Here is a 27,223-nt window from a genome sequence, read left to right as displayed (position 1 = left end):
CCAGTGCTCACTGCATCACATGGCTTTCCTCTCTTCCCCTATGATCCTCTTTGTTTCTTATATTCCACATGTCAGTGAGATCATATGATAATTGTTTTTCTTTGATTGACTTATTTCGCTTAGCACAATGTCCTCTAATTCCATCCACATCATTCAAATGGCAAGATTTCTTTTTTTTGATGGCTGTGTAATATTCCATTGTATATATATACACCACATCTTCTTTATCCATTCATTTGTCAATGGACACCTATTGTGGACATTACTGCTATAAACATTGGGGTGCATGTGCCCCTTTGGATCACTGTATTTGTGTCTTTGGGGTAAATACCCAGTAGTGCAATTGCTGGGTTGTATGGTAGCTCTTATTTTCAACTTTTTGAGGAACCTCCATACTGTGTTCCAGAGTGGCTGCACCAGCTTGCATTCCCACCAACAGTGTAGGAGGGTTCCCCCTTCTCTGCATCCTCGCCAACATCTGTCATTTCCTGACTTGTTAATTTTAGCCATCTGACTGGTGTGAGGTGGTATCTCATTGAGGTTTTGATTTGGATTTCCCTTCTGCCGAGCCATGTTTAGCACTTTTTCATGTGTCTGTTGGCCATTTGGATGTCTTCTTTGGAGAAATGTCTGTTCATGTCTTCTGCCCATTTCTTGATTGGATTATTTGTTCTTTGGGCATTGAATTTGATAAGGTCTTCATAGATTTTGGATACTAGCCCTTTATCTGATATGTCATTTGCATATATCTTCTCTCATTCTGTCGTTTGTCTTTGGTTTTGTTGACTGTTTCCTTTGCTGTGCAAAAGCTGTTTATCTTAATGAAGTCCCAATAGTTTATTTTTGCCTTTGTTTCCCTTGCCTTTGGCGATGTTTCTAGGAAGAAGTTGCTGCGGGTGAGGTCAAAGAGGTTGCTGCCTGTGTTCTACTTTAGGATTTTGATGGACTCCTGTCTCACGTTTAGGTCTTTCAATCATTTTGAGTCTCTTTTTGTGTGTGGTGTAAGGAAATGGTGCAGTTTCATTCTTCTGCATGTGACTGTTCAATTTTCCCAACACCATTTGTTGAAGAGACTGGTTTTTTTCCATTGGACGTTCTTTCCTGCTTTGTTGAAGATTAGTTGACCATAGAGTTGAGGGTCCATTTCTGGGTTTCCTATTCTGTTCCATTGATCTGTGTGTTTTTGTGCCAGTACCATACTGTCCTGATGATTACAGCTTTGTAATAGAGCTGGAAGTCCGGGATTGTGATGCCACCAGCTTTGGCTTTCTTTTTTCAACATTCCTTTGGCTACTTGGGGTCTTTTCTGGTTCTGTACAAATTTTAGGATTATTTGCTCCAGTTCTGTGAAAAAAGTGGATGGTATTTTGATAGGGATTGCATTGAATGTGTAGTTTGCTCTAGGTAGCATAGATATTTTACAGTATTCTTCCAATCCGTGAGCATGGGATGTTTTTCCATTTCTTTGTGTCTTCCTCAGTTTCTTTCATGAGTGTCCTATAGTTTTCTGAGTACAGATTCTTTGCCTCTTTGGTTAGATTTATTCCTAGGTATCTTACGGTTTTGGGTGCAATTGTAAATGAGATCGACTCCTTAATTTCACTCTCTTCTCATTGTTAGTGTATAGGATGCAGCTGATTTCTATGCATTGACTTTATATCCTCCCACTTTGCTGAATTCCTGTATGAGTTCTAGCAGTTTTGGGGGTGGAGACTTTTGAGTTTTCCACACAGAGTATATCATCTGCGAAGTGTGAGAGTTTGACTTCTTTGCCAATTCAGATGCCTTTTATTTCTTTTTGTTATCTGATTGCTGCGGCTAGGACTTCTAGTAGTATGTTGAACAATAACGGTGAGAGTGGACATCCCTGCTGTATTCCTGACCTTAGGGGAAAAGGCTGTGGGCTTTTCATATATGGCGTTTATGATACTGAGGTATGTTCCCTCTATCACACACCATGAAGAGTTTTAATCAAGAAAGGATCCTGTCCTTAGTCAAATGCTTTTCCTGTCTTTTGAGAGGATCTCTTGAGAGGATCATACGGTTCTTGTCCTTTTATATATGTAGTATATCACATTGATTGGTTTGCGGATTCTGAGCCAACCTTGCAGCCCAGGAATAAATCGCACTTGGTCGTGGTGATTAATCCTTTTAATGTACTGTTGGATCCTACTGGCTAGATTTTGGGGAGAATTTTTGCATCCATGTTCATCAGGGATATTGGTATGTAATTCTCCTTTTTGGTGGGGTCTTTGTCCCGTTTTGGGATCAAGGTAATGCTGGCCTCATAGAAAGAGTTTGGAAGTTTTCCTTCCATTTCTGTTTTTTGGAACAGTTTCAGAAGAATAGGTATTAATTCTTCTTTAAATGTTTGGTAGAATTCCCCTGGGAAGCCATCTGACCCTGGGCTCTTGTTGGGAGATTTTTAATGACTGCTTCAGTTTCTTTGCTGGTTACAGGTCTGTTCAGGTTTTCTCTTTCTTCCTGTTTCAGTTTTGGTAGCTTATACATCTCTAGGAATGCATCCATATCTTCCACATTGCCTAATTTGTTGGCATATAGTTGCCCATAATATGCCCTTATAATTGTTTGTATTTCTTCAGTGTTGGTTGTGATCTCTCCTCTTTCACTCATGATTTTATCTATTTGGGTCCTTTCTCTCTTCTTTTTGATAAGTCTGGCCAGGGGTTTATCGATCTTATTAATTCTTTCAAAGAACCAGCTCCAAGTTTTGTTGATCTGTTCTGTTGTTCTTTTGGTTTCTATTTCATTGATTTCTGCTCGGATCTTTATTATTTCTCTTCTCCTGCTTGGTTTAGGCTTTATTTGCTCTTCTTTCTCCAGCTCCTTTAGGTGTAAGGTTAGGTTGTGTATTTGAGACCTTTCTTGTTTCTTGAGAAAGGCTTGTATTGCTATATACTTCCCTCTTAGGACCTCCTTTGCTGCATCCCAAAGATTTTTTTTTTTTTAAAGATTTTATTTATTTGACAGAGACACAGTGAGAGAGGGAACACAAGCAGGGGAGAGGGAGAAGCAGGCTTCCCATGGAGCAGGGAGCCTGACGCAGGGCTCAATCCCAGGACCCTAGGGTCATGACCTGAGCCGAAGGCAGACGCTTAACGACTGAGCTACCCAGGCGCCCCATCCCAAAGATTTTGAACAGTTGTGTTTTCATTTTCATTTGTTGCCATGAATTTTTTAAACCTTTAATTTCCTGGTTGACCCATCCATGCTTTAGTAGCCTCCATGTATTTTAGCCTCCATGTATTTGAGTTCTTTCCAAATTTCCTCTTGTGATTGAATTCCAATTCCACAAAGCATTGTGGTCCGAAAATATGCAGGAAACAATCCCAGTATTTGGTACCGGTTGAGACCTGATTTCTGACCCAGGATGTGATCCATTCTGGAGAATGTTCCTTGTGCACTTGAGAAGAATGTGTATTCTCTTGCTTTGGGATGGAATGTTCTGAATATATCTGTGAAGTCCATTTGGTCCAGTGTGTCATTTAAAGTCTTTATTTCCTTGTTGATCTTTTGCTTAGATGATCTGTCCATTGCAGTGAGGGGGGTGTTAAAAGTCCACTACTATTATTGTATTATTGTTGATGTATTTCTTTGATTTTGTTATGAATTGGCTGCTCCCATGTTAGGGGCATAAATATTTACAGTTGTTAGATCTTCTTGTTGGATAGACCCTTGAATTATTATATAGTGTCCTTCCTCATCTCTGATTATGGTCTTTGATTTAAAATTTGATTTGTCTGTTATAATCCCAGCTTTCTTTTGATGTCCATTCGCATGATAAATGGCTTTCCACCCCCTCCCTTTAAATCTAGAGGTGTCTTTCAGTCTAAAATGAGTCTCTTGCAGACAACATATCGATGGGTCTTGTTTTTTGTTGTTGTTGTTGTTCTTGTTTTATCCAATCTGATACCCTGTGTCTTTTGATTGGGACATTTAGCCCATTTATGTGCAGAGTAATTATTGAAAGATACAAATTTAGTACCATTGTATTACCTGTAAAGTGACTGATAATTTATATTGTCTCTGTTTCTTTCTGGTCTGTGTTACTTTGGGGCTTTCTCTTTGCTTAGAGGACCCCTTTTAATATTTCTTGTAGGGCTGGTTTGGTGATCACAAATTCTTTTAGTTTCTGTTTGTCCTGGAAGCTTTTTATCCCTCCTATTTTGAATGATATCCTAGCTGGATAAAGTATTCTTGGCTGCATATTTTTCTCATTTAGCACCCTGAATATATCATGCCAGTCCTTTCTGGCCTGCCAGGTCTCTTGTGAGTAGGTCTGCTGCCAGTCTAATGTTTTAGTCCTTCTAAGTTACTGACCTCTTGTCCCCAGCTGGTTTTAGGATTTTCTCTTTGTCTCTGAGATTAGCAAGCTTCACTATTATACGTCAGGGTGTTGGCCTACTTTTAATGATATTGAGAGGGGAGTTCTCTGTGCCTCTTGGATTTTGATGCCCATTTCCTTCCCCAGATTAGGGAAGGTCTCCACTATAATTTGCTCCAATATGCCTTCTGCCCACCCTTCCTCTTCTTCTGGGGTCCCAGTTATTCTAATATTGTTTTGCTTTATGGTGTCACTTATCTCTCGAATTCTGCCCTCGTGATCCAGTAGTTGTTTGTCTGTCCTTGTCTCAGCTTCTTTATTCTCCATCATTTGGTCTTCTATATCACTAATTCTCTCTTCTGCCTCATTTATCCTAGCAGAGCCGCCATTTTTTTATTGCATCTCATCAATAGCCTTTTTGATATTGACTTGGTTAGATTTTAGTTCTTTTATTTCTCCAGAAAGGGATCCTCTAGTGTCTTCCATGCTTTTTTCAAGCCCAGCTCGTATCTTTATAATTGTTATTCTGTACTCTAGTTCCAACGTCTTATGTCCATACTGGTTAAGTCCCTGGCAGTCAGTACTGCCTCTCGCTCTCTTTTTTTTGAGGTAAGTTTTTCCATCTTATCATTCTGTCCAGAGACGAATAGATGAACGAGAGAACAAAATACTAAAATGGCAACAGTGACCCCAGAGAACTATACACTAAACAAGTCAGACCCAAAACTGAAACACGAAAAGAAAAAAAGAGAATATAATCAGACCGGTGAACAGAATAGAGCAATACACTGGATTCTGTGTGTATTTTGGTCTGTTTTTTAGAAAACTAGATCCCAAATTTGTAAAGAGAGAAGAACTTAAATATGTATAACAATAAAGTCAAATACAACGAAAAGATAGAATGTAACTGTAAAAATGGAAATTAAAAGACAGGAAGAACAAAAGAGAAGAAAAACAAACAAAAAAGGGATATAAACAGGTTAACAGAACAGAGCAATATACTGTCTCCTGAGTGTATTTTGGTCAGTTAGAAAAAACTACGTCTCAAAATTGTAAAGAAAGAAAAACTTTTTATACAAAAATAAAGTTAAATATATTGAAAGGATAGAATGTAACTGTAAAGATGAAAATTTTAAAAGACTTTAACAACAACAACAAAAAAAACCCCACCCCCCAAAAAACAACAACAAGAGGATATGAGCAGACAGGTGAATAGAGCAGAACCATTCACTAGATTTTGGGTGTATTTTGGTCTGTTAGTACAATGAAGGGGTAGAGTGTAACTGTAAAAATGAAAATTAAAAAATTTTGTTTTTAAAGATTTTATTTATTTATTTGACAGAGACACAGCAGGAGAGGGAGCACAAGCAGGGGGAGCCTGCTTCTCCCTCTCCCACCCCCCCCCCGCTTGTGTTCCCTCTCTTGCTGTGTCTCTTTCTGTCAAATAAATAAAATCTTTAAAAAAAAATAAAAAGGAGTTGATAAAAAAAATTGGTTGAAAAAGGAAAAAAAATTTTTTTAAGATTTTTATTTATTTATTTGTCAGAGAGAGAGAGCACATGAGCAAGCACAAGCAGAGGGAGAAGCAGATTCCCCGCTTAGCAGGGAGCCCAACAGGGGCTCGATCCCAGGACCCTGGATCATGACCTGAGCCGAAGGCAGACGCTTAACTGACTGAGCCACATAGGCATCCCAAGAAAAAAAAAATTTTTTTTTAAGTTGAAAGACTAATGAATCATGGTAAAAAAAAAGCCATGAATTCTATGTGCAGTATTCCCCTAGCGCTGGAGTTCTCCCGTTCTCCTTGATCGGTAAACTTGGTCTTGGCTTGCTGGCTGTTCGTGCTGATCTTCTGGGGGAGGGGCCTGTTGCCGTGGTTCCCAAATGTCTTTGCCGGAGGCGGAATTGCCCTGCCCTTGTCGGTCCGGGCTAAGCAAGCTGCTCGGGTTTGCTCTCAGGAGCTTTTGTTCCCTGCAAGCTCTCGGTACAGCCTTGGAGGACCAGGGCAGAAATGGTGGCCTCCCAATCTCCGCCCGGAGGAGCCGAGAACTCGGGGCCCTGCTCCTCAGTGCGCCCCCAGAGAAAAGCAGTCACTCCCGTGTCCCCGGTCTCCGGCCGCACTCCGTGCTCACCCGGCCTGTGACCGAGCGTTTCTATCTCTGGCACGCGACCCCATGTGGAGTCTCCAAATCCAGCAGATCCCTGCGGTGCGCTCCCGCACCGCTCCTCCCGGGGGAGGAAGGGGAGTCTCCCTGGCTCTGCTGCTTTTTGGGTCCCTGCTGGAGGAGCAATGGCCCGACTGGGCCGCGGAGCACAGTTTATGGCCACCCCGAGCTGAGAGCCCGCGCCTCGGCTCCGTCTCTGCAGCCGGCTTCCCCGCTCCGATACCTGGGAGCTTTGCCGCACTCAGGCACCCCCGGTCTTTCTGTGACCCTGAGGGTCCTGAGACCACACTGTCCCGCGAGGGTTCCACCCCCCACTTAGCCACTGGAGCGACGTCCCTCCGCGGAGCCGACTTCTAGAAGGTCCGATTTTGTGCTCCGCGGCTCTAGCACTTGCCAGAAGCGGCCGACGGAGGCCCCCTCCCCCGCCGTCTATCCTCCCGAACATCGCCTCGGATTCACTTCTCCGCACGTCCTACCTTCCAGAAAGTGGTCGCTTCTCTGTTCAGAGAGTTGTTGCTACTCTCCTGTTCGATCTCCTGTTGAGTTCGTAGGTGTTCAGAATGGTTTGATCCCTCTTCAGCTGAATTCCTGAGACCAGACGAAATCCAGGTCTCCTACTCCTCCGCCATCTTGCTCTGCCTCCTCACCATTTCTTATTTTGTGTATTTGTGTTTTCTCCCCATTCTGTTTCATTCAGCTAATTAATAGCTTGTCGTTTATTTTGAGAATGCCCGAGTGGATCAGTGAGTGGGGCATGTGACTCTTGATCTCGGGGTTGTGAGTTCAAGCCCCACGTTGAGTGTGGAGCCCACTTTAAAAAAAAAAAAGTTTGTGTATTTTATTCACTTTTTTTTTTAAAAAACAGGTTGTTCATTAGCTAGGTTTACTGTTCTTTCTAATATCTCATCAATTTTTGCTTTTATCTTTATTTTCTTCCCGTGCTTGCTTTTACTTTGTTGTTTACTTTCTAACTTTTTGATTTGGGAATTTAGCTCATTTGTTTTCATTCCACAATTTTTTATTGCTCGAAGTATTTAGCACTTCAAATTTTCCTCTGATCATTCCTTTAAATATATTTCATAGTCTAATAATGTTTCCATTGGCATTTTGTTTTAAGAAATTCAGGAATTTCTTTGTTTTTGTCCCCTCCTTTGCCCAGTAGTTTAATAGGTGGCTTTTAGGTTTCCTGGTGGAAGAGTCTTTTTTTTCTTTTTTTTTAAGATTTTATTTATTTGAGAGAGAGTAAACAAGTGGGGGGTGGGTGGCTGAGAGAGAAGGAGAAGCAGATTACCTGTTGAGCAGGGAACCTAATACTGGGCTCGATCCCAGAATCCTGGGATCATGACCTGAGCCAAGCACAGACACCTCACGGACTGAGCCACCCAGGTTCCCCTGGGAAAGCCTTTTTTATGTTAATAATTTCTAGCTTTTCTGCATTGCGATCAGAGACCATTATTCATAATATTTCTGGTTTATGGAATTTCCTGATATTTTCCTTGTGACCAGCTTTTGTAACTGCTCTGTATACACTTGAGATAAAAATGTATTTTTTTCTGTTGTCATGGTGAAAATTGAATGTATATATCTCCATGATGTATCGATCAATAATATTTAGGGTTAGGTCTTCTGTTTCCTTCCTGGTTTTTTGTCCTCTTGACCTGTCTTCTGTTATTTATTTATTTATTTATATTTTAAAGATTTTATTTCTTTGACAGAGGGAGACACAGCGAGAGAGGGAACACAAGCAGGGGGAGTGGGAGAGGGAGAAGCAGGCTTCCCGCGGAGCAGGGAGCCCGATGTGGGGCTCGATCCGAGGACCCCGGGACCATGACCTGAGCCGAAGGCAGACGCTTAACCAATGAGCCACCCAGGCGCCCCTGTCTCCTGTTATTTATTATTAATGAGTTTCTAGGTTTTCTTGTCTTTCTTGCAATTTTGCTTTATAAAGTGGTGTTTGTATTTGGTGCACATTGCTAACTAATATCTTTTCAGTGAATTCAGGGTTTTAGTACTAAAAAATGTCCTTTCATTGTGCTTTTGCCTTGAATTCTACTTTGTCTAAAGGTGGTGATCGCTGCGCCCCCGCTCTTTGTGTCTCCATTCGCCTGGCGGGACACTTCTGTTCTCATCCCTGAGTCCCTCAGTGGTAGCTCCTTCTCTGATTTCAGACAGCACAAATCTTGAATCTTGCTTTGTGAGCCAAATGGAAAATCTTATCTGGAGGTAATTTAAGCCCCATTCTCATATATTATTACTATGTGCTTTGTCTCAGCTCCGACGACCTTTTATAATTAGTCTGTATATTTTATATTTGCTGTTGTTTTTTCTATATGATTTTCTTTTCTTAGCTTTTATTTTTGACAATCATCGACGTTTAAGAAAGTTGGCGATCTTGCCTGAGTGCATTCCTCCACACTTGCACTGTTGGCCCGTCTTTGGTTTCCTCGCTTACCTTCCACAGCTGGCTTCAAGGCAGCCTCTCTGACACCACTTACTGCCTGGACAATAGTCCGTGAGCTGCTTCCATCCTTTCCACTCCCCACCTTTTGCAGTCCCTTTTCTTCCATTTCCCAGCTGCATTATTTCTGCTATGTCAGACACAGGGCGTTTATAGGTCTCCATCTGACTGCATCCCATGCTGGTGTTGGTCCTCCTGTGAAGTGTTCCCTGTCCTCTTCCGGTTGGATGATGCTCACCGTTAGGCGCGCGTCCTCGAGTGGGGGTCAGGGGCATAGAATTCTCTGAGCTCTGGCAAAGCGAAATGTTTCCTACAGTCTTAATAGTGTACAGAAGCCTAGCCTGGCTGGGTCACACTTTCCACTCTGATTAATGTAGCTTTGCTGTTGTGAAAAATATTTTCCTGGTACTGAATCTGGTTATGGTTTTGTCACTTTTTTTTCTTATGCCAAGATGTTCACTAGTGATTATTAATTCTGATCAGAAGAAAAGAAGATTAGAAATTGCTTTCAAAGACAGCTTTTCCAGCAGATATACCTGCTCTATTCACTTTTGTCATTGTTCCTCTTCCAGAACTGTTAATGGAAGGACTGTTGATCAGAGACTCGCTCTCCTAGACTTCACTTTCATTACATCTCTAAACACTCCTGCCCTATGTCGCCCTTCCCCATACACCAGGATTTCTTTGAACCGGGCCTCAGCAAGTCTAGTTGGCAGGCAGGCGAGGTCTGCAGGTGGACATGTAGATGAAGGCCCAATCGGAATAGTCTTGGTGTGGCCAGGGAGGAATGGATTGGGCCGTGGACACAGGGCAGCTGTGAGCTGCGTGTGTTGTGAGGATGAGTCTGCACTGGCTGGGTTGGGCAGGGTGGAGCCCGGCTGGGAAGCTGGTGAAGGCCAGCTCTGATGCAGCAGCAGTGGGTAGAGATTGGGTGGGGGCGGTCCTAGACTGTTCACTGAGAATTTGCTGGGCCGGTAGAAGCCATGACGTGAGAGTGAGGCGGGGCTGAGGTTCCCCGTCAGAAATGGAGCAGGCTCACAGCACGCCATACTGGGGGGCAGATGCCTGAAGGTGCCTGTAAAGGAGCTAGCTGCAGGGACGTGCAACTCACGAAAGCAGTCTGGGGCAGTGGGGGAGGTTTGGTGGTGTCCGTATCCCCATGAAGGAGGGGTTGGTGGGGGCGGGGGTAGTGCAGAGGAAAGCTGGGCGCAGGGAGCTCTGGGTGCCAGCAGTGGGTGGCTGGGAGGGGCTGTGGTCATGCAGGTCCCTATGGGGAAGCTCTTTGCAGACGTTTCTGTGAGCTCACAGATGTGAAGGCACTCTGCCTGGTGGTCTAAGTCAGCAAAACGTTAGCTGCCATTCCAGCTTATGCTACTGTCAGAGTGCCCCAGTGAAAGGAACAAAGGTGTGTCTTTGTTTTCTACAGAGGACAAAAAATTATCCCATGCTAAAGACTGCAGGGAAGTGGGGACTCTGTACCTTCCTTTGCGGATGGGGCCAGGTGTTGTGTGTGCACCACCAGCTCTCTTGTGCGCTGACGTAGCCTCTGGTGCCCAGGGCTCAGGCAGTACCCAGGATCCCACAGATTGTAACAGACAGGGTGGGCAGAGAAGAAGCACGAAGTTGAACCCCTCAAACTTGCTGAGATTCAAGGATTTGGAATAATTCTGAATCATTAGTCTCCCTGCCATCCTGCCTGTTTTCAAAGAAGGTGATTTAACTGCAAAGTGAAATACAGCCTTCCTTTTTTATTGGAACGGCCTGAAAAGTGTTTGATGATGTCTCTGGGATGCTGCACGTATAACTGAATGCCTGGGAGAGCCATCTTCCAATAGAGGTTGGTGTCGGTGTCCCTGGTACAGTCAGTCGTGTCCTGTTGCTGTGAGGGGCACTTGCAAGGGACAGCATTCGCCTCCCTATGGGGCTGCCTTCTGGGCTTCTGTTCACTAGCATGCCCCCACTCCTTCCTGCCCTCCTGTAGGGACTTAGGACAGACTCTGGGCTTGCAAGCACCTTAGGTTTCAGGGAGTCTTCTCAAGGGCCCTCCCATCACGGAAATGTGTCAAGTAAAGACCAGTCACTTGGGGAATCTGGGTGCCAGCAAATGGATCTCTTCTAGTGGGACCTGAAGCCACAGTTGCTTCGCTCAGCAAACTTGTGAGTTCCGTAATTTCCAGGTTGAACATGGAAGTTCACAAGCACATGAGAGACATCTGCCCTCCTTGGGCTGTTTGTAAAGTCTCATTTTAGAGAAAATTTTCAGTTTGTGAAGTTATTAAAATTAAGTAAAGCCAGGTAATCTGTTCTCTTGTAATCTGACTTGCCTCTTTTCTTTCATTTTACAGATGATGTCTTTCTGCCTAAAGATATCGACCTAGACAGCGTGGATATGGATGAGACAGAGAGGGAAGTGGAGTATTTCAAAAGGTAAATGTTATGGCTTTGTGTCTGAAATGATGGTTTCACGGCTTCCAGACATGACCCTCCTGACCCTCCCGACCCTCCCCTGGCATTGCTGCTGTCATGGACACAAGTTCTGTCAGCTAGCCGAGGGGCCTGTCACACACATCCCCCCACAGTCCTAGCACACACACGGGCCTCCTCACTCACCCTCACACCCGCTCACCTCTCCCCACCCCTCTGTGTGAAGACTGGTTGAGGATGGTGGCTCCGGACCAGCAGCATCAGGGAGCAGGCCCCTCCCCAGACCTGCCGAATCACTCTTGGGAGGGACCCAACATCTGTGTTGTCACAAGCGTCCCTGGTCATCCTCATGTGTGCTGACATTGGAACACACTGATATGGCATGCTTTTAGGGAGAAAAGTAACATCTTAGAGATTCGCTCAGTTTTCCTGCTAAGCAGATTTCATTAGTACTGTGTTCAATAGTATTTTATCTACTTTGTGAATTATGGCAAGCAAATTTCATTTTAAAGTTTCTTGTTCCTTCTTTAACCTGTTTGTTTCAGATAATACACACATACACACACAAAAGGAGCAGGTAGTTTGCAGTGCAAAAAGTCATTAACTCATATCTGAAATATTGTAGGGGCATCTGGGTGACTCAGTCGGTTAAGTGTCTGACTCTTGATCTCAACTAAGGTCTTGATCTCGAGGTCAGGAGTTCAAGCCCCGCATTGGGCTCCACGCCTAGCACAGAGCCTCCTTAAAAAAAAATAAAAGATGAAAAAAATAAAATAAATAAATAAAAGATAAAAATAAATGAAATATAGAATTCTAAATGACTCTGGAAGTTATGTTTATTATATAATTTATGTATGTGTGCGTGTGTGTATGTATCTCATCTTAGAGTAAAGCATTTGCTAAAGATGGACGTCCATCCTAATAAAAACTCATACGTAGGCCTAGCATATCCTTAACATAATAAAAGGTACCCATAAAATACAATAAATGCCATAGTTACAGTGAAACATTAAAAGCTATCCCTTGAGATTAAAAAAGAAAAAAGAAGATAAGGAAGCCCAATGTTACAACTTCTGTTTGTGAAGGTGTGAGAAGAAACAGAGGGCTAAGGATCAGAAGGAAGAAATAGAATTGTCATTCTCAGTGATGGAAGTGTGTTTGTACAAAGAATCTGTAAGCAAATCACTTGAGTTACTAAGACAGTTTGCCCCGAAGTTGGATTCTAGGGAGCATTTTGTGGATAAAGGCAGAACTTTGGAGAGATATTTTCCCAAGGTAGACCTGTAGGACTCATATACTTTAAAATCATGCATGACCTTATAAACAAAGATTATCAAACACCCAAGCCCTGGGGAAAAGAAACATCTAGAAATGAAAAATGTAATGAGTAAAATCAAGATGTTAATAGATACATGTGAAATAGACATTGCTGAAGAGGGAATTTGTGAACTAGAAGAACTATCTGAAAGATGTACCCAGAATGCACCCACACACAAGGAAATTAGAAAAGAGGAAAGAGGTTCAGACACATGGAGGAGAGACTGAGTCTGACAGACATTTAACTGGAGCCCCCCTAGGAGAATGTGAAGGCTACAGAAAAGCTATATTTGAAGAGATACAGCACCTGGGGATTTTGCAGAGCTAATGAGAAATCCAAATCTACAAATTCAGAAACACAACATACACCAATGGGATAAACAAACAAAAATCCATTCTTCAACATAGTAGATGTGAAACCAGAAGACCATGGGGTGATATTTACAGCGTTGAGAGAAAGTTGTCAGTCTGTAACTGTGTATCCCACAAACCTGTTCTTTTCCATAATAAAGAAAAACTAAAGGGACTTGCTCCAAAGACATCTGTGTTTAAAAAAAATCTTCAAAAGAGAAAGATATCTCAGAAAGACAGTGTGATTTGCAGGAAGGAGAGAGAGAAACAGCCTGATAAATGTTGTTAAATAAAACATTTTCTTTGTAACAAGATAGTAATAATGTCTAATTGACATTATGTCTGAAAGAACCACCGTATTGAACAGCAATAGCATGTAAGCTGGGTGTGAAATGAAGCTGAGCATCCTCACGTCCTTTTCTGGTTGAGGTATTTAACAGGTATTTAATATTCAGACTTGAAGCTAAATGGGTGATACAGTTTCACAAGTAAGCATTGAAAGAATAGAAATAGGGTGTATAAATTGCTAATCTGTAGAAGGAAAAAAATCAAAACTCAAAATGAAAAAAATAAATGTAAAGACAGTACAGTAAACAAATTTTAAAAACACGAGAGACACAAGTTCAGTTTTATCAGCAACCATAAGAGAAAAAAAAGTTTGTCAGATTGTGTTAACGATTTTCAGTACACACACACGTGCTTACACACGCGCACACACACTCTGTTTATAAGAACATACCTAAAATACAGTGAATAGAAAGATGGACGTAAAGGGCGCCTGGGTGGTTCAGTTGGTTAAGCGACTGCCTTCGGCTCGGGTCATGATCCTGGAGTCCTGGGGTCGAGTCCCGCATCGGGCTCCCTGCTCGGCGGGGAGTCTGCTTCTCCCTCTGACCCTCCCCCCTCTCATGCTCTCTCTCTAACAAATAAAATCTTTAAAAAAAAAAAAAAAGGTGGACGTAAAGAGGAAGCTGTTGTATAATTATGTTATTATCATCCAGAATATGGATTAATATAAGGGACAGATAAAGGTGGCTACATGGTGCTAAAAGGTTCAGTGTGTGAGGAAGACATAGAAATTTTAAACTAGGTACTAAATGAAATAGCCTCAAAATACAAACGGGAAATAGTTTGGGCTTCATAGAGGATCCGATCCCCCTCCCGTGTAGGACATCTCCAGCTGTCTCCGTGTGGCCGCTTGCTTGAGCAGCGCCCACATCCACAGGGATGTGGAAGGTGGATACAGATGAAAGTGCGTCCAGGGAACAGGGCGTCTGTGTTCTTGGGCCCACAGAGGACGCTCATGGAGGCGGAGCGGGTACTGGGCCACAGAAAGGACGGCGCAGAAGTTTCAGAGAAGGAATATGTGTAACTGTGTTCTCTGACACCACATTTAGGTCGGCAATTTACAAGAAGTACATTTTTAAGTCCCTAAGTATTTGGAAATCTGAAAGTATGTTTAACTCATGGGTTCAATAGGAAACCACAGTAGACATTTAAAAATATGTGGAACTAAAAGAGAAGGGAAACGGGCGCCTGGGCGGCTCAGTCGGTCGAGCGACTGCCTTCGGCTCGGGTTGTGGTCCTGGAGTCCCGGGATCGAGCCCTGCATCGGGCTCCCTGCTCCGCGGGGAGTCTGCTTCTCCCTCGGACCCTTCCCCCTCTCGTGCTCTCTCTCTCTGAAATAAATAAATAAAATCTTTAAGAAAAAAAAAAAGAGAAGGAAAACACTGCATATGAAAACTTGTGGGATGGGGACACAGTTCGTTCTCAAGCGCTCTTTCAGTGGAGTCTTAAGACTGCCGAGTGAGTTTTCAAAAACCTGAAAATTGAGTTAAGGATTTGGGTTTGAGAAATTAGGGAAAGAACAACCAAATAAACCCAAAGAAAGTTTAGGATATAATGTATAAAAGGAATCCTGAAACAGAAAACAGATACAGAGAAGATCAACAAAGCCAAACTTTGACTCTTTGAAAATATTAAATAAATAAACCTTTGAGAGACCGATCAGGATAAAATAGGGGGGAAAAGACACAAAACAATACAGTAATTAGATGGAAAAGAACCAGAGTGTTGAGAATGATCAAAGTTGGACCATGGCTGCACCCATGTCACCATACTCTGCTTTTGTATGGGTTTGACATCTTCCATAATGAAAAGGGTTTCTTTAGTTTTGTGACTATGTAAATGAAAAGGAAGACATAACTACAGGTACCGTAGTGATGACCATAAGAGAACACTGGGAACAACCTTACAATTAATTTTAAAACTTAGATACAAAATCAACCCAATAACAAAATAACCTGACAGATCCAGTAAGCATCAAAGAAATCAGAGTAGTGGTTGCAAATAATCCCGACGAGACACTACATTCTGACATTTGTGCTGAGAATTCTCCCAAAACTTAAGAGATTATCCAGCCTTCTACTGATTCTACCAGAGGATTGACAGGAGGAGATAGCACAAGACTCCCCACTTCATTTTACGAGAGAAGGAAGATTTTGATAACAAAATCTGCTAAAAGCGATACAGAAAACATGAAAAATCACAGATCTGTTTTGGTCATGAATAGTAATTGGATGCAAAAAAATTTCACATTCCAAATCCAACAGTATTTTAAAAAGCAGTATATGACCAAACTGGTGTACCCTAGGAATGAATGCAAGGAGTATTTACTATTAGGAAATCCACAAATGCTATTTGCTAAATTGATAATTAAAGAAGAGCCATATGATTATTTCCATGGGTTTAGAAAAGACATTGATAAAATGTTAGCATTCAATTAATTAAAAAAAGAAAAATGGTAAACTAATAGTAGAAGGAAATATCCTTACCCTGAAAAGGAAGTTTACCAAAAGAGACAGAGAAAAGAAATCTACATGAAACAGTTTGAAATCAAACAGGAAGCGTGGAAGCATGTGCAAAACAAAGATGCTCTCTGTTTCCACTTCTTCTGTTCAGCCTTAAATCGTGGTTCCTAGACAGCATAATAAGAGAAAAGAAAGGCTTAAGGAGTGGAAAGCAGGAGATAAAGTTCCATTTTACTTACAGATGATCTAATTGACTACAAAGGGAATTACAAAAGAATTTAGCAAGAAAAAGAATTTTTAGTGAAGGGACTGGCTGTAGGATCAGTGTACAGAAGTTATGTTCTCTATACCATCCGTAATTTAAAAATGTAGTTTAAATAAAGACAGTATTTGTAAGAGCACCAGAATCTATGCAGTCTCCATGAATAAATCTAACAGAAGTTGCCCACGACCTATGAGTAGAAGAGAATGAAGCATGAGTGAAGAATATTGAAGACCTGGAATAGATCCTGTATTCATTGATAGGAAAAGTGAGTATCATAGGCTATCTCACTTCCCAAAATTTATCTGTAGATTTTAAAACCCAAGAAAGATTTTGTAAAATTGAGTGTTCTTAAAACACATTAGTGTAGGGTGGATACGTGGCGATGCGGTCACACGTGGGATGCTGTAGAGCCGAGGGAAGGAGCGAACTAGAGCAGTCTGCAACGTGGGTCTTACAAACTGAACAGTAGACAAAAGGCAGAACACGAGAATGTACATAGTACCCTGTTGATATAAAGGTCAGTTTAGACATAACCAAAGTACACTTTTAAAAATTGCTTTATTTAAAATCAATTATTAACATAAAGTGTATCATTAGTTTCAGAGGTAGAGGTGAGTGATGATGCATCAGTTGCATTAACACCCGGTGCTCATCCCCTCACGTGCCCTCCTAGAGTTCAGCGTCTCTTACGGTTTGTCTCCCTTTCTGATTTCATCTTATTTTTCCTTCCCTTCCCCTATGATCCTCTGTTTTGTTCCTTAAATTCCACATATGAGTGAGATCATATGGTATTTGTCTTTCCCTGACTGACTTATTTTGCTCAGCATAATACCCTCTAGTTCCATCCACATCGAAGTAAATGGCAAGATTTCATCCTTCTGATGGCTGAGTAACATTCCGTTGTGTGTACACGCCACGTCTTCTGTATTTATTCCTGTCAATAGACATCTGGGCTCTTTCCGTTAGTACATTTTTTAATGTACACCTCTCAGTCCAGCAGCTCCACTCCTGGCTTTCCGCCCAAGAGAAACAAGAAAGAGCATGTATCCACACAAAGATTCCTACATGAATGTTTGTAGAAGTTTCACTTGTAGTAGCCAAAAACTGGGGACAACCCGTATCCACAGCAGATGAGCAGATAAACTGCGCTCTGTCGTCCAGTGGACACCACTCAGCAGTGAAAAGCATACTCCTGATGAAACACCAGAGCCAGATCTCAGAAGCAGGTTGCTTAGGGCAAGAAGCCAGACAAGAGGTGACATACTGCAAAGTTGCGTGTACATGAGATGCCAGAAAATACAAGTTCATCCCTAGTGACAGACAGCAGATCCCTGTTTCCCTGGGGCTGGGGCAGCAAGGAGATGAGCAAAAGGACACTTCCTGGAAGTGTTCTGTGTCTTGATTGGGGGGATAGTTACCCGATGTATTTATTTGTCAGCACTGTGAGCTCTAGAATAACTGATTTATTGTACATAAGTTATACCTCAGTAAAGTATATTCTAAAAATTAAGTCTGTCGTTCAGGGATACTCTACAGTACATAGGTGTTAAGACTATAAATAAAAGCAAGGAAATTATCCTAAAAAGCCAGAACGGTGATTACTTCTGGGGTGAGTGGGGGCTGCCGGGAGGCACTGTCCCACAGCCTGATGCCTGTGCTCCGCAGCGTTCGCCTTTACCAGTTTCCTTTTGCGCACGTGTCTGTTTACTCTCCTGTATGTGTGTGACGTTCACACAAAAATCAAACCAACTTCTAAAGGATTAATCTGATCCTCCTAGAAGAATAGGAAGAACGGACGGCTTTTCTTGCCCATTACAAAGACGATCATGAAAACATTGTGATATGCATGCAGAATCCGGAGCCCAGAAACAGACTGTACAAACGCTGAGCTTTGGTTTATGACAAAAGACAGATCGACAGTGGAAATGAGGGTGTGTTCATAAATGGAGCTATGAAAATTTATGTAAGAAAAACTTTTAAATTGGATCTGCCCCCCATATCCTACCCAAAGGTCACCTCTAGATGAGGTGAATATCCTCAAATCAAAAGCAAACCTTTTGATTTGGAATATAGGTGAGTATCTTTTTGACCTCAGAGTAGGGAAAGATTTCTTAAAAACACCAACCATAAAATAAAAGATTGATAAATGACATTAAAATCAACAATTCTTTAAAGAAAGTGAGGAGACCGTGTGTGCAGCACCTCACGAAGGGTTGGTATCAGAACAGATAAACATGACAGAGCAGGAAAAGACAAACAGCGTGGACAGATGTGCTGTCACAGAAAACGGTGACCACGGACCTGTGGAGAGGCCTCCCGCCTGATGGGGGCTGGGTGCGCAGGGGCAGTGGCTCCCCCACCCCCCGGGGGGAGCACAGAGCGGCTCCAGCGACCGTGGAGAAGTTTGGCGGAATCGGGTCAAGTTGAAGCCGGCCATTTCACGGAGCCCCGTGCTCCCCACCCGCGTGAGCAGCAGCACCCGCTCGTCTGTCCGTTCCGCGGGGTGAGCTCTTGGAGCCTTGGAAACGAGCACACAGCGGCCTCATGGAGGAATCGCACAACATAGTGTTGAATGCAAGCAATAAGAAAAAAATACAGGACAATTCTGTTCCTGTAAGTTCAGAAATCAGCACACGCAAACACGGGCGAGGGGCTGCGAGATCATGGGGCGATTGTCACACACGCCAGGGTGCAGGCTGCCTCCCGGGAGAGGACAGCGAGGTGCCAAGGGGTCGGCAGGGTCGGGCTTCCGGACCTGGGCTGGGGGGCTGTGGCGACCTAGGCTTGGTCCCAGTCACCTGGGTACACGTTTGCAGTGTGTGTGACACAGTCCACAGCGGACCACACGGAGGCCTGATGGGCAGGGGGTGTCAGCATCAGGTGCAGGGGAGCCAGGGGTGTGGGAAGGAGACAGAGCTGGCGGCTGGGGGCCTGGGGGCCCTGTGCCGGGAGAGCCGTTGGGGGCCTTGCTTCCATTGGCTCGGAGCCACCTGTAGGCATTCCAGCCATGGGGCGTGGAGAGACATGGGGGTGCGTGGCCTGCTGGGGACCACTGGGAGCTACCGCCAGAGCAAAGGGGGGACGGGGCAGTTTCCTGAAGCTTGAAAAGGTGACGCCACTAGGACTCGGGTTTTGACCAACTTTGTGGCCAGGGAAGGAGAGGCTGTATTCTTGGGAGCAGGGCGGGGATGGACACAGACCGCCCGGCCGGCAGCACAAGAAGTTGTGGGCGATTGAACCGCCGTGTAAATGAACACACTTCAGCTTCTGGCTGGGTGATAGCAGTAACCATTTGCAGGCTCAATTCAAGTTTCTGCTGCTCAGATGAGAGCTGGACAGGTGAGAACTTCAGAAATTACGCGAAGTATAGGCGTTTGAAAGGAAGTGTTCGCATTTAATGCAGAATCAGCCACTATTGCCTGGGAAGCAGGTAGCAGAAGGTGGTGTTTTTCAAACACTGCTGGGCGTGCAGGGGTGCAGCAGAGCTGGGCTCCGGGGCTGGAGGCCTGCCTCGGAGACCCGGGGGCGGCGGGCAGCGCTGTGACCGAGTCTCACCGGGCCAGGTCCCGTTCCGTGCCACACTCAAGCGTGCATTCGTGGATAAATGAGGGCAGATAACACGTGGAGAAGGGCAGGGTGGTGGCCGCTGGCACGTTCTCAGACGGGCTTATCAGAAACTTCCCTTGGGCAGCTAAGAAGGACACAGGACCCCAGAGGACATTGAGGGTGCTGGCCAGTGTCCTGAAGAAGGGGGCCCCCATCCCCCTGAGGGCCGTTCCACGCTCTGAAGGGGGGCCAGATGCGGAGGGGACCTTGTCGCCGGGTCTGGCAACTGGGAGCCCACCCCCCCGCCCCCCGGAGTTACATTGGGCTTTGCCGACACCAGCTCAGGTGCGGGCTGTTCCCTTCCCTGACTGTTTGGCTCTTTGTCTTCACAGATTCTGTCTGGATTCCGCTAGACAGACCCGACAAAGACTGTCCATCAACTGGTCCAATTTTAGCTTGAAAAAAGCCACTTTTGCTGCCCACTGAATGAGGACCGCCTGGAGAGGGACGCGCGGGAGGTGGGCCAGGCCCCGGAGCCGCAGCGCCGGCCCAGGGCCGGGCCGGGTGGGCTGCCGCCCCCGAGAGCCCCAGACCGAGGACTCGCTGCTCGGCCCGCGCCGGGAGCTCGTGTGCGTGTGTCTGTGAGTGAGGCGTTGAGCACGGCGCCGTGCTGTCGGATTGGAACAGTGGCTCCTGCCGGTTCTCCACCCCGCGGCCCGGGAGCCTGGGTCGTGGCCAGAGACGCGTTTCATCATCCACGTGGCTCGTTGCCTCTGCATCTCGCCCTGTCCTGTCATCTGTCCCCGCCAGGGCACTGCCGTCACTCAGCTCTCGTGTGCCCCGCACCCCACCCGAGGCGGGCTGGGCGGGCAGGCGCTCTTCCGTTCTCCTCCACAATCTACTGTCTACGAGTGTACACGTTGCGCTGTTTGTGTCTGACCCCCTGACTTGTAGCCAGCTTGTGTAAGATCCCTTGCAGAATGAGAAAGTTCAAAAACAAAACCCCACCCAGTACTCACACCATCAAGTCTGTTAGAGAGTGTACGACTGTATTAACACGGAGGCCTGCCTGGCTACTTTTTTAACATATTGTTAAGTAATATTAAAATCATGTCTTTCTTTTTGAAAGATGGAATACATTAGTACAGCAGAAGACCTCGTCTGGTTGCTTTCTGCTGGGGGCGGTGTGGTGCCGGGGGCGGGGCAGGGCACGGGGCGAGTGGGGGGCAGTGCCCCCCAAGGGAAACCTGGGCCACCAGCCTTGGAGCATCTCCCGGGTCACCCCTGGCAGCAGTTTAGGGGTACTGGCACCCCCACCATCCTCCATGCAGCAGTGTATCCGGGGCCTTCCGCGTGCCAGGCAAGGCCAGGCCCAGGACAGGGCCCAGCCCGGCGCTCGAGAGGGTTTGGTGAGAGAGCAGTGGTAACCCCAAGCAGCAGCAGCGGGGTGGAGGCGGAGCAGGGGTCCCCGCCTTCTAACCTCCGGGGCAGGGGACGCAGAGCAGGTGGGCCGCAGGGGCAGCAGCCTGGGACTACATAGAGCCCCATGGGCAGGTGCTTGTCCAGTGCGGCGGGGGGAGGGGGCGATCTCAGACGAGACTATGAAGAGTCACAGGTGTTCGCTTGGGTTTAAACGAGGAACGACACCGGCAGGATTTAGGATGAGAGTGGGGATGCTGCCCGGATTCCTTTCCTCTGCGGTCGGTCCAGGCCGTTGGCAGGAGTCCCTGGCGGAGCCGCCGCCCGGTCGCCGCCGTCCTGCCACCCACCTCCCAGAGCACTGCGGAGCCGCACGGCTCCCGCCTCTCGGGAAGCCTGCTTGTGTGCAGCCGCAGGGCTGGGGCGTGTCCCCGCTTCCCTGTGGAGACCGGGCGAGAGGAAGCGGCCTCTGGAAACATTCTGCCGGTTCCGTCCACGGCACTTCTGGACGGACGGGATGCAGGTAGCAGAGGGAGGAGGCAAGAGGGGCTCCCGGGCTGTGGTCTGAGCCCCGGGCGAGATGGGGCTGCCCGCCCTGGAGCAGGGCTCAAGTCTGAGGTGCCCACCAGACACCCCCCCCCCCCAGGTGAGATGTCTGGCATATTGGGAATTGCTGTTCGTGGACAGAAGGCCACCCCGGAGCAAGTGCGGACAGGTCAGGGGTCCGGGACCCAGAACCAGTGTCCAGGGTGGCAGGAGGAGGGCAGCCTGGAGGACACGGCGGGGGGGGAGACTGGCCGTGGCAGGGCTGCCGTGGTCAAGGTGCGCTCCAAGGACGGGCCCAGGGCTCTCGACACTGGAGGGTCCTTGACCACAGCCCAGTGGGAGCTGGTTTGCAGGAAAACAAGGGTGGGAACGGCAGGGCCTGGGAATAGGAGACGGGGCAAGAGGCTGGCTGGCTGGTTTTGCTTTTTCTCTGACTAGGTGGGGCGAACAAGCGTACCGCTCTGCCCGTGGGATGACCCTGCAAAGCGAGGAACGGGCTGGGCAGTGACCGCAGCGGGAGCCGCGTCCTCGAAAGCCCCCGATGTGCCTCCAGGACTCTCAAGCCCAGGCCTGGGCCTCCACCCCCCTGGTGAGGGCAAAGGGGAGCCACAGCTGGGTCAGTGCAGCAGACGCTGGGAAGGGTCCGGGGAGGGGGGCTGCGGGGGAGCCTGTCTCCGGGGAAGCTGCCCGCCTAGGCCCCCTGCCCCGTCCCCTTCTCCCCGGGGACAGGGCTGAGGTGGTGTTGGGGGCAGTCCCTCCTCTGGGCCTCCGCTTCCGCCTGTCCCGGGGTGCCACACTGGGTGCCGAGGGACCGCAGGGTCCCACCTGTGACATGAGCAGGACCTTGTCAGGGCCGTGCGTGGTGAGCGGAACCCCTGAGCGCCCACTCCTGAGGTGGCCCCACCTGCCCCCTTCCGCCCCTGCTCTTCCTTTGGCTCCTTCCCCAAGAGGGGGGTGTCACTTTCCCATTCCCAGGTCTCTGAAGGTGCATCTGGGGCCTGGGAGGCCCAGCACAGAGTCCGGGGGAGGGGGAGGCAGAAGGCCCCGGCGGCAGGGCCTCCCTAGTGCAGCCCCGGAGGCAGGCCCAGGCCTGGGGACTGGTCATCGCGTGTCCTCACGCCCGGACACTGCATTTACAGATGGGGAAACCGAGGCCCAAGGTGCTTCTGCGGGACACCCAGCTCCAGTGCTCCTGTCTTCACGGGGCCTAGACCCGGGCGCCAGCCCCTGGGGGAGCCTCAGACCACACGCTGGAGCATCACCTCCTTTACACGGTAACGGCAATCGTGAGATGAAATCAAATAACGATGGCTAGAAAAGAAGCAGTTAAAAGTGTCTTTTTATTGAACTTTGTCTGCATACTCATGCTATTAAACCAAAACATCATCAAAAGGAGTATTGTACCAGAAAGGATGAACGTTTCTTCATTTCATTGATAAAGGAGAAGAAACTTACCTCACAGGTCCCACTGTTTCTGTTTTAAACACAACAAAAGGTCACCCACAGAATGACCAGAATTGAAGTAACTTGAGTCCCGGTTCCTCGTCTTCCCGGTGACAGGCGGTCGTTGTCCCGGATCCACTATGAAAACGTAAAGCATAAGCACCGAGGGCTGGGAGGCGAGGCGCGCGGAGAAATACTGTGCGCCTCCGAACCGTCAAGAACTTAGGCCCGACACAAACTGCGCGCCGCCGGGCGCCCGCCGTGCCCGGGAGCCGTCCACGTGGTCTTCCGTGGAGCAGCCGGCGTAGTTACGAGGAAGAGTCCCAAACACGTGCCGGCGGCACCCGTGAGGGAGGAACTGCCACGGAGACTGTGCCCCTGCCACGCACAACTGTAAAACCGAGGAAGGTGTTTAAACAACGTTTTTGGGTGTTGGGAGAAACACAGCACGTGGCGGTGTTTTCTGAGTGAAGGGGAGGAAACCAGGTAAGCCTCTTGGCGCCCCAGCTTCCAGCCTGGAGGCAGTTTCCAGGCCCAGGATGGGCGGGGGGCGGGGGGCGGGGGGCGTCGCACAGCCCGGAGCCCAGCAGGCCTGCTGAGGAGAGCAAGCAGAGATTGGCATTTGGAGAGGTCAAGGTGGCTGGAATTTGTGGGGCGGGGTTCCAGACGTGAGGGGCTGCACATAAGGTCTCGGGGGGTCTGCAGAGTCCCCTACAATCTACTAATGTTGCAGGTGTGGCATAAACTTCCAGGAACCCAAGGGAAAATCACCAGAAGGCAGACCGGCTGGAATAGTGTTTGCACCAGCCACGGTGGAGAACCTTGTGATACGCAGTGCGGACACCGGCGTTAGGGTCCTCAGAAAGCTATGACCTTAGCAGGGCGGTTAAATAAGCCCTAGAGTAAAATCTAAAAAGCAAGCCTCAGAAGGATCAAACTGATCCTAAGTATCTTAACTGCCTGCTAGAACAAAGTCCAACGTTCTTTAAAAGAATACAAAAGTATCCCACACTAAACAAAATTCACGATGTTGGAATCCAGGCAGAAATTACCAGGCCATGCCAAGAGGAAGGAAAATATAAACCATAATCAAGAGAAATAACAATAGGCCCCAAAATGATGGTGATTTTGCAGACAGGGACCTTAAAATGGGTATTGCAAGTCTTACATATATGCTCAAGATGTAAAAGAAATCATGAACAAGATGAAGGAAGAAATGAAAGATCCAAAAAAGACCTAGGTGAAGTTCTAAAGAAAAAATACATTATCTGAAATGAAAAAATACCCTGGGTAGAATTAACAGCAGATCCGAAACCTCTGTGGAAACACCATGAACTTGATGGCATAGGAACAGAAACTACCAGAAAGAAGCACTGAGAGAAGAGAGAATGGAAAATGGTAAACCTGTGGGACAGTATCAAGCAGTTCAACATACATGTAACTGGAGTCCTGTAAAAGTAGGGAACCAAAAAAAATATAAAATGAGCTGGTCACAAGCTTGCTGGGGTATGGATGAGGCCGTGTTGAGTCTGTAGATCAATGTGGGACGAAGTGACAGCTTGAGATTACAGAGTGCCGTTTGCAGGTGTGATTTCTCTTCATTTACATGTTCTTGAATTTCAGCAGTTATTTTGTAGCTTTTATTGTAGAAATTTTGCACACTTCTGATAAGTTTTTTCTAAGCATTTTAGGTTTTTGACATCATAAATGGGGTTAATGCTTTAGTTTCCTGGGGCTCTCGTAACAAAGTACCCATAAACTGGGTGGCTTCTCCCAACAGAAATGTATTCTCTCACAGTCCTGGAGGATAGAACCCCAAATCCCTGGGAGGATATATGCCCCAAAACACGGGTATCCACAGGGTTGGTTCCGTCTAGAGGTGAAGACCCGCCTGTCCCCCACCTCCCCCCGGCTCCCCCGGCAGTCCTTGGCTCGTAGAGGTGTCCCTCCAGTCTCTCTTCCGGTCTTCACATGGCCTCTTCCCTGTATCTCTGTTTGTGTCTCTCTTGTTTTTTTTTAAGATTTTATTTTTAAGTAATCACACCCAACATGGGGCTCGAACTCAACAACCCCAAGATCAAGAGCTGCCTGCTCCACCAGCTGAGCCAGCCGGCACCCCATGTCTCTTCTTAAAAGGACACCAGTAACATTGGGTGTAGGGCCCACCCTCATCCAGCACAACATCATCTCATATGACATCTGCAAAGACCGTATTTCCAAGTTAAGGTCACATGCACAGGTTCTGGGGGTTAGGACTTAACATCTTTTTAGTCACCTTATCTTTTGGGGAAACAGGTTTTTAAAATCGTTTCTCCAGTTGTTGCAAATATACAGCGTATGGTAGATTTTTCATATGTTGAACCTTGTATCTCGAGATTGTCAAAATGATTTACAAATTTTAAACTTTAAGATCACCTAGGACTTTTTACATCTATAATCACGTCATCTGCAAATAAGGACAGTTTCTTCTGATTTTTCTGTTCTTTATTCCTTTTATTAACTTACTGCACTAGGTAGAACCTCCGGTACAATGTGGAATTGCAGCAGGAAGAGTGCCCTTGCCTTGACGTAAACCTGAGCAGGCACAGACAGCTTTCAGTATTTGTCACCAGATAGAATGTTAGGTGTGGGGTTTCGGACGTACATCTTTATCAGATTGAGGAAATGCCTTCTATTCCTAGTTTGCTGCGTGTTTTTATCATGAATGGACATTAAATTTTGTCGTATGCTTTTTCTGCTTCTGTTGAGATGATCATGTCTTTTCTGTTATTCTAGTGAATTACATTAGTGGTTTGGGTTTTTTTTTAAGATTTTAATTTATTTGACAGCACAAGCAGGGGGAGGGGCAGAGGGAGAAGCAGAACCCCCACTGAGCAGAGAGTCCGACATCTCAGGACCCCAGGACCATGACCTGAGCCAAAGGCAGACGCTTAACTGACTGAGCCACCAGGCGCCCCAGTGCTTTTTTTTTTTTTAATAGTCAGTCTTATCTCTAATTAAAATTCTACTTGTCTATGACGTCTTATCCTTTTTCTATCTAATTCAATTTGTTTATATTTTGTTTAGGATGTTTGCATCTGTGTTCATGAGAGAGATTTGTCGTTTTCTTGTTTTTCTCAGGTTTTGGTGTCACAGAAATGAGTCGGGGAACATTCCTTCTGTTTGCTGAGTGTATGTCAGATTGGTATAATCTTTCTCAGATGTTTGGAAGAATTCACCAGTGAAGTCATCCGGGGCCTATAATTTTCTTTGTGAAAATATTTTTAATTACAGATTCAGTTTACTTAATGGCTACAGAGCTGCTCAGGTTTTCTGTTTCTTCTTGTATCTGTTTTGGTAAGTTGTGCTGTTCAAGGATTTTATCCGTTTCATCTGTCAGATTTATCGGCATAAAGTGTTCATGAGAGTCCTCGGAGATCCATAGCGACGTCCCCCTTTTCATTCCCGCTTATCAGCAATTTGTCTCCTGTCTTTTCCTCGTGCGTCTTCCTACTGGTTTGTTGGTGGTGTTGCCATTTGAAAGAACTCTTGGCTTTGCTGACTTTTCTGTTTTCTGTCTCATTGACTTCTGCTCTTATATTGTCCTTTCCTTTCTTTGGGTTTAATATGCAGTTCTTCTCTTAGCTCTTGAGATGGGCACTCAGATCACTGAATTTTAACCTCATTTTTGCACAAAGTATTTTCTCATTTCCATTGTGGTTTTTTCCTTTGCCCACAGACCACTTAGAAGTGTGTTGAGAATTTGGTATTTATGTTACTGAGTTGTGGTTTAGTCTCACCACGGTCAGAGAACATAAATCCAGTGGTTCGGTTCTTTGGAATATGTTGTGACTTGGTTTATGCCCCCCCAGATTTGTCTCTGTTGGTAAGTGTCCCACGTAGAGCTGAGAATTCCAGTTGGCTTTTGTTGGGCGTCATGTTTCATACGCAAAGGAGGCCGAATCGGTTAAGTATTTTGGTTAAATCTTTAGCATCCCTGCTCCTCTCTCTGAGAGGTGTGTGAAAATCCTCAGCTATGATTGTGCTTTTATCCAGGTCTCCTTTTCATTTCTATATTTTTGGAAACCATGTCATTCATGGCTTCAAAATGAGAGTGGCTGCATCCACTCCCTCATTATCTCGGCTAGTGCTGGC

The 27,223-nt window shown here is 46.1% G+C and overlaps 1 protein-coding gene and 1 long non-coding RNA gene across 9 annotated transcripts in view; both read left to right on the top strand.

Moving 5' to 3' along the window:
- FAM193A (family with sequence similarity 193 member A) overlaps positions 1–20,834 on the top strand; it is a 160,315-nt gene extending 139,481 nt beyond the window's left edge. For all 7 annotated transcript variants that reach the window (XM_028088200.2, XM_088021253.1, XM_088021254.1 and 4 more), the window contains 2 exons: positions 11,314–11,395; positions 20,074–20,834. In XM_028088200.2, coding sequence (XP_027944001.1) covers positions 11,314–11,395; positions 20,074–20,167 — 176 coding nt within the window. In that variant the 3' untranslated portion in view covers positions 20,168–20,834. The remainder of the gene's footprint in view (positions 1–11,313; positions 11,396–20,073) is intronic.
- Positions 20,835–21,753: 919 nt separating this feature from the next.
- Positions 21,754–25,833, top strand: LOC114197276 (uncharacterized). 2 transcript variants are annotated; one of them, XR_003606880.2, is made up of 3 exons: positions 21,754–22,235; positions 22,786–23,575; positions 23,842–25,833. It is a non-coding gene; the product is annotated as an uncharacterized LOC114197276 (long non-coding RNA). The 2 variants fall into 2 exon arrangements; XR_003606878.2 differs by having other exon boundaries at positions 23,823–25,833.
- Positions 25,834–27,223: the final 1,390 nt, after the last annotated feature.

This window comes from Eumetopias jubatus, unplaced genomic scaffold (genome assembly GCF_037043125.1).
Source record: "Eumetopias jubatus isolate StellerSeaLion01/CBP00866 unplaced genomic scaffold, mEumJub1_p1.0 scaffold_2, whole genome shotgun sequence".
Taxonomy (NCBI): domain Eukaryota; kingdom Metazoa; phylum Chordata; class Mammalia; order Carnivora; family Otariidae; genus Eumetopias; species Eumetopias jubatus.
This window is presented reverse-complemented; position numbering and strand designations above follow the sequence as displayed.